Here is a 12,500-nt window from a genome sequence, read left to right on the forward strand (position 1 = left end):
ATTGTTATGTAGATGCATTTTCTGTGAAGCTGCTTTGAAACGATATGTATCGTGAAAAGCGCTATACAAATACATTTGAATTGAATTGATCTAGACAAACCATCGGTCATTTTCCAAAAAAACCCCAAAATTCATATACTTTTTAACCTACATTTTTAATCTTGTTCAGCTCTGTGAGGTGCTAAGGATGACACAATCACGTTGAAGAAAACAAACGCCCTTTAGCAAAAAAAAAAAAAAAGACGATATCAGACGATTTTGAAGTTGAAAAATGTGTGTTTTTGGTAAAGGGCGTTTGTATTAGTCTTCACACAAGCGCTTTGTAAACACGGGGGTGGTGCTTCTGCCTACGTCTGGCATGACCTTTCCAACGTGATTACGTCATTTAAGATGAAAAATGTAGGTTAAAAACTATATTAGAAAAACTTTGGGGGGGGGGTGACCGATCGTTTCGCTAGATAAGACCCTATTCCTCATCTGGGATTGGTCAGAGCCTCTGGAGCCCATCCTTTAGACTGAAGAAAGAAAGACATGAACATGGATGAGATCGGGGCGAGCAAATTATCAAGAAATTTTCATTTTGGGGTGAACTAATCCTTTAATGCATATCGCAGCACAATAGTTGCCGTGGGGATTATGACCACGGGCTCTTCAAAACTTTTTTAACTTCAATTCTATCTTTACAGAGAAAGGTCAAGGAAGGCAGACACTGAATGGGAAGAGTTTGCCAGAGGGTGTTTGAACAAACCGAATGTGCTTAGAGGACTGAAACAGTAGCTTGTTTAGATGGAGCATGCGATAGCAGAGATTCCCTGAATGTGCTGGAAAATTGAGCCGATGGAAGATCAAGAAAGCAACATTTGTGAGAGTCTGGACACGGACGTTTAGATTGACTGACAGAAGAAAATGAAAATTTGCATCCATTTTGTTCCATTAAAGGCAAGCTTTTTAAACTTGTATATTGAATATTACACTTTCAGATGACTAGGCTCATACCTCCCTCTGACTAATCCGTTTCTATGCACAAAAACAACCCGGTTTTCAAAGCACATTGTGATCCTTTATGCAGTTTCTAATCACAGAGTATGAAAAGTGAAGAATGTAATTTCTGCAGTCTTAGCATAGCCGAAGGAATAATGCCACAATAATGGCTCTCATTCAGTAATAAAGCTAAATAATGTGCACATCTGTGTGTGAACAAAAGATTATCACACAAGATTTCTATTTTTAAAAAAAGCATTCCATGTGCACATAACTTTGACCTCACCGCTCTTGTCTGAGAGTAAGTCTAACGAGCTAAGAGCCTCAGCATTTAATAAAAAACTGGCTTTGATGGGTTAACTATTTTATATGCTCTTCAATATGTTTCATGCGGTTTCATGCGTGAGGGACGCCTAGCGTTCACCCGTCCCGGTTTACCAGGGATTGTTCTCTTTTTTGAGCGTCTGTCCCGGAAAATGTAGTCTTTCCCGGGACACAAATTGTCCCGTTTTTTTGTGAAAATGTACTTCTAAAGTAGAATTTCCTGGCTTCAAATTAAACCGTTTTCTTATACTGTTACTGTGTTTTCTTCATGGTTATGTATCCAATCCTGTGTCCGTAAACGGGCTCAACTTATCGCCTATCGCAACTGCCTGTGCTGTCGGTCGGTCGGTCGGTCGCACGCATCCATCCACGCACATGCAGGATAAAACAGTGTTCAGTTGCCAGCTTTTTTAAAACTTTATATTAACTCAGTTTTGTGAAATGGGGGGAGAGACGGACTAGGAGGATAACGCAACAAAATCGGATGAGCCACCGCCAGTGTCTAAGATAAAACGATTTACAACCTACAACTCAGACTGGGCGAAAAGAGAAAACTTTTCTGAATGGGTAAAGCCCTCCCCCAAGGAGACCCATTCTCCACTACCTGTGTTTTGTGTCCTGACAAAATATCAGTTAAATATGAAGGAAAAATAGCGTTGGAAAATCATGCAAAAACAAAGAAGCACCCGAGTTTTGCATTAAGCAAACGCAAAAATCTAGCCATTGCAACGTTTATGACAAAGAAAGGGAGTCCTACAACTGTTGACATAGTATATTTGCAAATATGGGTTGATGGATTTGCTGGCCAGAAAGAAAGGAGAGCAAAATGTATGTTTAAGTAGTCAACATGCTAGTCTGTTGTTGCGGTTTTCTTTTGTTTTTCTTTTCCTCATTCAATTATATGTGGGAAATTAATGTGTAAAAAGATAAAAGTGAAGACACTTTTCTCTTTAATATTTGAATTTAGTCAACATGCATCTTGATACTCTGTGGCGTCTCCAGATATAATTCGTTTCGTCTAACCGATCTTTGCTCTCATGGATCTATAATTTGTTCCCTGGCGAATCGTTTCGGTTGAGGGCAAAGTGAAGTTTCATTACTTTTTTATTTTTAGGCTTTTTAACTTTACGTTACCGTTGTAGCCGACGAGCGCTGACTATGAATGTTTGACTGAATTGTTTGCTTTATTTCATGTGTAGCTTCTTTTACTTATACTTTTGTACTATTGATCAAACATAAACTTGCATTTAACAAAAAGAGACTGGGTTGTGTTTCATGTCATTTAATTTTATCACAGTGATAATCATATGCACACTTGCCTAAACCAGATATAAATATACAGATGTTCTCCTCATTGTTGTCACTACTAGAGCAAGCTCCTGGTTGGTTAATGCGGCGCGAATATCCGTCAAAGTTCAGATTTTTCAACTCGGGCGATTCGTGCCAATCACGCGACAAACGCTCCATTCGCGCTGCCTCATTGCTTCAATCACGCCACAGAATGTCTATTCGCGTCTTTGCAATGACTTAACATGTAAATAACTTGCGCAAATCGCGTCATTTGTGTCCGATGTGAATGCACCATTAGAGAGTGCCCGACTATCATGCCGGCGGACCCGGGTTCGAGTCCTGCTTCAAACAGGAGGGGTTACACTTGCACTGCAAGATCTTTAAATTAAGCAAAGAGTGCCATTATCAAAACCAGTTAACACCCAAATAAATTGTTTTTGAATGAAGTAATAAGTTTTTTGGCGACTTTTGTTTTCAGGGAAATTAACTTACCGATTGCTTACTTATACCTCAGTCCCTCCAGAAAAACGCGATTGTGCGATCGCGTGATTTAACGCATAATCAGCCAAAGTCCGCATATTCATGCGGGGGCCGCATTTTTTCAAATACGCCGCACTTTCGCCGCATAAATTGCCTATTTCCGCGTGCAAAATATGCGGGGCTATCATGATTTCAAAATCCCTGCATTTTCGTTGCAAAAAAAGTCATATATATTAGCAGAAAGTTGAAAAATTTTCGTTTACTTCACACAAGAGCCGCCATTTCCGCCTATTGCCATGGGAACGTTTTGAAGTGACGTGATTACCCGACGCGAACGTCATCGAAAAGCTGCAAACCCCGTGGAGAAACCATAGATACCGGTGAAACCATGATGAAGCACAAACTCCCATTGGCCAACAAAAATAACAGCAAAAGAGCAAAGCAGTTTCCCTGTGTGCTGACTGATTTCAAAACACAGCATCATGAAGCTTTGAAGCGTTATGAATCAATGAGTCGATTCAGCGGTTTGAAGCGTTATGAATCAATGAGTTGATTCAGCGGTTTGAAGCGTTATGAATCAATGAGTCGATTCAGCAGTTTGAAGCGTTATGAATCAATGAGTCGATTCAGCGGTTTGAAGCGTTATGAATCAATGAGTCGATTCAGCGGTTTGAAGCGTTATGAATCAATGAGTCGATTCAGCGGTTTGAAGCGTTATGAATCAATGAGTAGATTCAGCGGTTTGAAGCGTTATGAATCAATGAGTTGATTCAGCGGTTTGAAGCGTTATGAATCAATGAGTTGATTCAGCGGTTTGAAGCGTTATGAATCAATGAGTTGATTCAGCGGTTTGAAGCGTTATGAATCAATGAGTAGATTCAGCGGTTTGAAGCGTTATGAATCAATGAGTTGATTCAGCGGTTTGAAGCGTTATGAATCAATGAGTCGATTCAGCGGGTTGGATCGCCAAAGTCACGTATTTCAGCAGTTTGACACGCGATCCGAATCATGAATCGACTCGATGATTCATAGCATCATGATGCTGTGTTTTGAAATCAGTCATCACTATATAAGTCGTTATTTAGTTTTTTTTGCACACAATAACTATTATCGTCGCTTCATAAAGTTATTGTAGAACCACTGTAGTGAGATGGACTTTGTAACGACGTCTTTAGTAGGCTACCTTTTATGGGTCTTGAGAGTGTACATTGTGCCAATGGAGGCCTTTCTGAGCCATCGGAATTCAACTAAAATATCTTAATTTGTGTCCAACTACATAAAGGGAAGTCATTAATGACAGAATTTTCATTTTTAGGTGAACTAACCCTTTAAGAGATTGCACTGTGCATTGGAAGCACTCAAATGTCTGTTTTGTATAGCGACATCTGTAAAACAGGAAGTTATTTATTAATTTTTTCAGAAGTTGTAGCATATTCCTTTTGTAAAGCTACAGAACTTGATTGACTAAATGTTTTGTAAATTTGAGCCATTATTAAGGTCTTCAATAAAACAAGATGAGAACTTAAATATTCCAGCACTTTCTGTGATGTAGTGCTTTTTTTCTCTTTCTCATCAAACCGCAGTTTTTGCAAGTTCCCGCAATTTTATCGCATAAAATTGCATAAATATCCCGCATTTTTCATCGCATTTTTTAAGAAAACGTGCCGAATAATCAAGGATTTTTGCCCGCAACAATCACAAAAAAAAGCCGCATTTTTCTGGAAGGACTGATACCCGTCTCTCCGAATTAAGGTGTGATAGGAGAAAGTATTCCTTGCGGTCTGAGTTAATGAACAACACCCAAATGTCATTGTAACATGGCGGACCTTTTGAAGGCTTCCTGACAGCTGCACTTTTGCCCAAACTCGAGTGCCAGTTACACTGCCAAAAGTGAGGAAGCAGATGATGATGATGACAATGAGATGGAGAGAAATCCGGTCAATAAAAATGTCTCCATTGCCAAGTCTTGGCCAGTCAGCGGGTCTATCCCTGCCCCAGCACAGCACATGGAGGTTAATAAGCAAGGCTGATCTGTCAGGAAAAGCGATGCTCGGGAAACCTTTTCCACGCGCCATAGCCCTAAGCAGTCCTGCTGATCAACATGAGGTCGAGCGTTTCTCACCTTCCCGCTCAACAGCCCAAATCCTTCCCAGAACCCCCACTGGGAAAATAGTCTTCTAATGAGCCTGACAACCAAAAATAAGTCTCTCAACTTTTTAAAAGCAGCCATAAGGAAAGGTGGGCTCTAGTAAAACGATGAAAAGGAGAAGGGCCGATTAGGGCATTATTATCTGGTGTGACTCACAGAAGGTGAGATTCGATTCAGAAACTTCTGCTTAAGAAGAGATGCCGAGAATTCAGATAATTAGCAACGAGGCTCAACCAAATATAAAACATCAGTAAGAAACTGAAGATTGTAAAAGCGAGCGGCTGGGAAACAGATGGCATGAATGTCAAGAACAACCAGCCTGGAATAACCCCACCTGAAAAAATAAAAGGCATCATCAAAAATCCTTTCCTAAGGCTCTGACTGAAATATAATATGCTCATGCACTTTTTTCGCAAAGCTTGTACATTATATAATGTTCTTGCTAAGCAAACACCTGTTAGGAGTCATTTTCAAATGCTAGTTGTTGTGGTAAAACACTAGTTGCAACATTTACAAAAAGAGAAAAAAGTTAATTATGTGTTCTTGGCAACACATACAAAATTACCTCAAAATTCAATGTTTGGACTGGAGCAGATATTTTCAGGCTAGAGCCTATATTTCACAATTATACAACATCTATCTATCTATCTATCTATCTATCTATCTATCTATCTATCTATCTATCTATCTATCTATCTATCTATCTATCTATCTATCTATCTATCTATCTATCTATCTATCTATCTATCTATCTATCTATCTATCTATCTATCTATCATGAACACCAGATTCAAGGACTTTTTAAAGCACCTTTTATTTTAAATCAAGCACAATAAATACGATAAAGGTGTGTGTGTTACTGCCAATATATCAAACACCTACTGTACCTGTGTGTATCATTACTGCAGTAACGCTAAAGCTTATACTGACAACTAAAATACAATTTACAATGAGGAAAAATGTCCAATTTTACAAAATCCAATGAGGAAAGAGGCTGGTGTACAAGATGCAGTTTGCAGCTCTAATTCCTGCTTTTAACATTTATTTCACACTAGTTTTAGTTCTTTTATATAAATCATTACTTAATTAAAACATCAAAATATAGAGATAATATTGTATACTTGAATTTTCTAATTAAATGAAAAGATATGGACAAGTTAGGTAATAAAAATATGCAAAATTATTTATTAAATCACCTGTATATGAACCTTTTTAAAAATCAATTTGAAGGCTTTTAAGACCTGCACATATATTATATTTAATATATATAAATGTTGGCGTAATAACGGCCCGTTTCAAATGTTTACGTGCTTTTCTTCTTTTTATTTTTTGAGCGGTGATGAAATATTGCTCTTGTAAATACTCGCCAGCATTTCAGTAATAAAAGTCTAGATCTTAAAATGCATCCAAATGACAGCAAAGCGCAACCGTACGGTGGCCTGCAGGGGTCAAAAAGGATATAAACAGTGAATTTTGAAGTGGTCTCATCTTGGACGGCAATTAAATCACCACACGACCTTGGTGTTTGTCTGAAAACAGTGGGTAATTCGGCCGGGGATTATTACGCAGGTGGTGGGAGAAAAACACTGACATTCTGGATTCTGAAATTCAAGAACTTTCAAGAAGCGTGCGAATCCTGTATAGATCTATCATCGTATACCTTTTAATTCAAATTCAAACCCTCACCACTCGTACATAATGTCTACATAGTCAAACCCTCTTTTAATTTAATTTGAAGCAAAGTTTTGTCAAGCCAACATTCAATCACTGTCTTGATTTACTTCACTTTTCAAGACTCGACTTTCCATAATTGTGTCACGAGGGGAAAATGCAACTCAGATTCTGTAGCCCCACACATTTATTCTCCCCACCAAAGTAGTAAATTTCCATCTAATTGTTTTTAAAATGAGCTAAAGATCATAAAAAGCTGTATTTTTAGAAATGCTTCAGAATTCACTTTAGTACTTGTATTACGGTATTAAAAAAGAAATCTGCAAGCAGCCCTGAGAGAACTCGTGGTGTAGCTGCTGCAGTTTCTACTCTGGCGTGTTCTAAGAGGGCACATTGTTCATGGAAAAGTTAATGTCTCTAAAACCTTACCAAGATTTCAAATGTGGTTACACAAAGATGCACACATGCACAATCTTTTACGGTGGCCAAGAGAGCAGCTCAAAACACTGCAGCTGAATAAAATTAACACAAAGATACAAAACACCAGCATATTAAGAAAACACCTCTATCAGTTTGACAACGCATGTGCTAAATACACATACAGACACGGCTGCAAATGTTTCAGCGAACACAGGAGAAATGTCAGGACTGGAGACTGCTGAAAAAAACTGACAAAACTGAGAAAATCAACACACACACTGAAATGAGACACACTCAGACATTTAGGAACCACAAAAGTGACTCTTAATACTGAAATGCAATGCACATTTTCACATAATCCCAATAAAAAAGAATCAAACTTTTCCTAATACAACAGTGCCATCATGTGGACATTCCACATCAGGACACACACACACACACACACACACACACACAAGAACAAGCATGAGAAAGCAAAATCTTTATGGTTTTAATCATATTGGATGTGCCCTGTAAAGCCAAGCATCTACTTTTTAAAAGGAATCTTGATTAAAAAAAGTTTTCAATTTTAAAATGTAATTTTAAAGGTACACCATTCAGGCATAACATTATGACAGGTGAAGTGAATAACACTGATGATCTCCTGTTAGTGGGTGGGATATATTAGGCAGCAAGTGAACATTTTGTCCTCAGAGTTGATGTGTTAGAAGCAGGAAAAATGGGCAAGCGTAAGGATTTGAGCGAGTTTGACAAGGGCCAGATTGTGACGACTGGGTCAGAGCATCTCCAAAACTGCAGCTCTTGTGGGGTGAAGGACCAGTGGAGAACCGGCCACAGGGTCATGAAGGACCAGTGGAGAACCGGCCACAGGGTCATGAAGGACCAGTGGAGAACCGGCCACAGGGTCATGGAGGACCAGTGGAGAACCGGCCACAGGGTCATGGAGGACCAGTGGAGAACCGGCCACAGGGTCATGGAGGACCAGTGGAGAACCGGCCACAGGGTCATGAAGGACCAGTGGAGAACCGGCCACAGGGTCATGGAGGACCAGTGGAGAACCGGCCACAGGGTCATGAAGGACCAGTGGAGAACCGGCCACAGGGTCATGGAGGACCAGTGGAGAACCGGCCACAGGGTCATGGAGGACCAGTGGAGAACCGGCCACAGGGTCATGGAGGACCAGTGGAGAACCGGCCACAGGATCATGGAGATCCAGTGGAGAACCGGCCACAGGGTCATGAAGGACCAGTGGAGAACCGGCCACAGGGTCATGGAGGACCAGTGGAGAACCGGCCACAGGGTCATGAAGGACCAGTGGAGAACCGGCCACAGGGTCATGAAGGACCAGTGGAGAACCGGCCACAGGGTCATGAAGGACCAGTGGAGAACCGGCCACAGGGTCATGGAGGACCAGTGGAGAACCGGCCACAGGGTCATGGAGGACCAGTGGAGAACCGGCCACAGGGTCATGGAGGACCAGTGGAGAACCGGCCACAGGATCATGGAGATCCAGTGGAGAACCGGCCACAGGGTCATGAAGGACCAGTGGAGAACCGGCCACAGGGTCATGGAGGACCAGTGGAGAACCGGCCACAGGGTCATGAAGGACCAGTGGAGAACCGGCCACAGGGTCATGAAGGACCAGTGGAGAACCGGCCACAGGGTCATGAAGGACCAGTGGAGAACCGGCCACAGGGTCATGGAGGACCAGTGGAGAACCGGCCACAGGGTCATGGAGGACCAGTGGAGAACCGGCCACAGGGTCATGAAGGACCAGTGGAGAACCGGCCACAGGGTCATGGAGGACCAGTGGAGAACCGGCCACAGGGTCATGGAGGACCAGTGGAGAACCGGCCACAGGATCATGGAGATCCAGTGGAGAACCGGCCACAGGGTCATGAAGGACCAGTGGAGAACCGGCCACAGGGTCATGAAGGACCAGTGGAGAACCGGCCACAGGATCATGGAGATCCAGTGGAGAACCGGCCAGAGGGTCATGAAGGACCAGTGGAGAACCGGCCACAGGGTCATGAAGGACCAGTGGAGAACCGGCCACAGGGTCATGAAGGACCAGTGGAGAACCGGCCACAGGGTCATGAAGGACCAGTGGAGAACCGGCCACAGGGTCATGGAGGACCAGTGGAGAACCGGCCACAGGGTCATGAAGAACCAGTGGAGAACCGGCCACAGGGTCATGAAGGACCAGTGGAGAACCGGCCACAGGGTCATGGAGGACCAGTGGAGAACCGGCCACAGGGTCATGGAGGACCAGTGGAGAACCAGCCACAGGGTCATGAAGGACCAGTGGAGAACCGGCCACAGGGTCATGGAGGACCAGTGGAGAACCGGCCACAGGGTCATGGAGGACCAGTGGAGAACCAGCCACAGGGTCATGGAGGACCAGTGGAGAACCGGCCACAGGGTCATGGAGGACCAGTGGAGAACCGGCCACAGGGTCATGGAGGACCAGTGGAGAACCGGCCACAGGGTCATGGAGGACCAGTGGAGAACCGGCCACAGGGTCATGGAGGACCAGTGGAGAACCGGCCACAGGGTCATGGAGGACCAGTGGAGAACCGGCCACAGGGTCATGGAGGACCAGTGGAGAACCAGCCACAGGGTCATGGAGGACCAGTGGAGAACCAGCCACAGGGTCATGGAGGACCAGTGGAGAACCGGCCACAGGGTCATGGAGGACCAGTGGAGAACCGGCCACAGGGTCATGAAGGACCAGTGGAGAACCGGCCACAGGGTCATGGAGGACCAGTGGAGAACCAGCCACAGGGTCATGGAGGACCAGTGGAGAACCGGCCACAGGGTCATGGAGGACCAGTGGAGAACCGGCCACAGGGTCATGGAGGACCAGTGGAGAACCGGCCACAGGGTCATGGAGGACCAGTGGAGAACCGGCCACAGGGTCATGGAGGACCAGTGGAGAACCGGCCACAGGGTCATGGAGGACCAGTGGAGAACCGGCCACAGGGTCATGGAGGACCAGTGGAGAACCGGCCACAGGGTCATGGAGGACCAGTGGAGAACCGGCCACAGGGTCATGGAGGACCAGTGGAGAACCGGCCACAGGGTCATGGAGGACCAGTGGAGAACCGGCCACAGGGTCATGAAGGACCAGTGGAGAACCGGCCACAGGGTCATGAAGGACCAGTGGAGAACCGGCCACAGGGTCATGAAGGACCAGTGGAGAACCGGCCACAGGGTCATGGGCGGCCGAGGCTCATTGATGCCCGTGTGGGTCGATCAAACAGACGAGCTACTGGAGCTCAAACTGCTCAAGAAGTTAAGGCTGGTTCTGATAGAAAGGGGTCAGAATACACAGAGCATCTCAGTTTGTTGTGTATGGGGCGGCACAGCCGCTGACCCCTGACCCCGCCCAAAGCACCAACAGTGGCACGTGAGCATCAGAACTGGACCACGGAGCAATGGAAGAAGGCGGCCTGGTCTGATGATCACGTGTTCTTCTACATCAGTGGACGGGTCAGGGCTGTTTTGGCAGCAAAACAATATTAGGAAGGTGGTCATAATGTTATGCCTGATTGGTGTACCAACACATTTCAAATGTGGCATGCAAAAATTTATCAAAATCGCATTTTATGGACCTATTTGTGCAGTCTCCTTGAAAACTACCTGGTTTAGGATCTGAGCCTGATGGAGAAGTTCTGCTCTTCTTTGTTCAGTCCTGTGGGAATGAGACGAGTTTCTCTGACTCTGGATCATAAACACCACATCCCGCAGGTCTTCCATAGACAAAGAGAAAAAGAAATAGGGAGGGAAATATACGAGCCATAATTAGATCTCAAATAATCTGCTTGATATGAAAAGACTTTTACCCTCTCAATGCATTTCCCTAAAAAAACTGGAGATATTTTTGTATGTTTTATGTGTAAATGCACATCACACCATAGTTGCATGTAATATTGATTAATTGTAAACATGTTGCTTTTACATTTAATGGTGATTGTAAAATAAACAGCCACACTGTTCAACTCACCAGTAAATTGGTCAAACTTGTGTGGATCACTTTATGTCTGTGACAGTGGAAATATAAAGCGTTAATGTTTTATTCAGTGTTACAGTAATAATGTAAACACAATTCTGTGCATTTTAATGCAAGTGAGCCCTTGCATATTTATCTTTTAATGACACTTGCCTTTGGAAAATAAATAAGGTAAAAAAGTCAACTGCTTAAAATAGAAAACAAACATGCTATTATTTATCAGAGGACAGAAGATTAAACAGTTAATGTGAACTTGCTTTCGGCATGAATGTCAGCTATTTACCGAGATGGGTTAAAGGGATAGTTCACCCAAAAATGAACATTAGCCCATGATTTACTCACCCTCAACTCATCCGAGGTGTGTATGACATTCTTCTTTCTGACGAATAAAATCTGAGTTATATTAAAAATGTTCTGGCTAATCCAAGCTTTATAATAGCAGTAATAGTTGCTCCTTATAAATGCATCTGTCTGTCATATAACTGCTCCACTCAGCTCTGGGGAGTTAATAAAGGCCTTCTGAAGCGAATCGACGCGCTTGTGTAAGAAAAATATCCATATTTAAAACTTTATCAAGTAAAGTTTCGGCCGACCGCCGTGAATTACAGAGATGTGTCCTTGTACATTGTATAATGCTACATGTTGTGTGTGTTTTTTAGTTCATTGTTTTGTGGGTGATAAGGTGTGTTTGTCGGCTGTCAACCTTTGCTAGTGTTCTGGAAGAATGAGCTGATTTCAGACCTGAAGAAAGGGTTTTGGTAGTTGTAGTGCATTTTGAATGTGAAATGAACTGAAGCTGAAAGTTGTTTAGGAGAACTGTGTGAAGAGTTTTGCAAAAGTGACCTAAGTATTGAGAAATGTGTCCTAGCGTCTGTAAAAAACTGTAATATCTGACGCTAGTTTGAACTCCAAGATACAGACAGAAATGTCACCGATGTTAAAACCATACACAATCTCCCCCTATTCAAAGATTCAGAAAATGGAAGAAGAAGAAATTATCTGGATACTCTGAGACTATCCATGATATAGTTAAAACATAAATGTAATTAACTTTATATGCACTATACACAGAAATACAACATGAAGAGCAAAAAAGGCACTAATGTTATATTTGTCCACTGTACATATGCATTTCGTTCGTTAATATTTGCAACTCTGTGTGTGTGTGTGTGT

The 12,500-nt window shown here is 43.0% G+C and overlaps 1 protein-coding gene across 1 annotated transcript in view; it reads right to left on the reverse strand.

The window, feature by feature from the left end:
* Nucleotides 1–11,074, reverse strand: part of b3glctb (beta 3-glucosyltransferase b) — a gene marked incomplete at both ends in the record, with an annotated part of 51,951 nt that extends 40,877 nt beyond the window's left edge. Inside the window, 1 exon segment of the mRNA XM_079805220.1 lies at nt 10,958–11,074. Coding sequence (XP_079661346.1) covers nt 10,958–11,074 — 117 coding nt within the window.
* Nucleotides 11,075–12,500: the final 1,426 nt, after the last annotated feature.

This window comes from Gobio gobio (assembly GCF_949357685.1).
Source record: "Gobio gobio genome assembly, chromosome: 22".
In the NCBI taxonomy this organism is placed as follows: Eukaryota; Metazoa; Chordata; class Actinopteri; order Cypriniformes; family Gobionidae; genus Gobio; species Gobio gobio.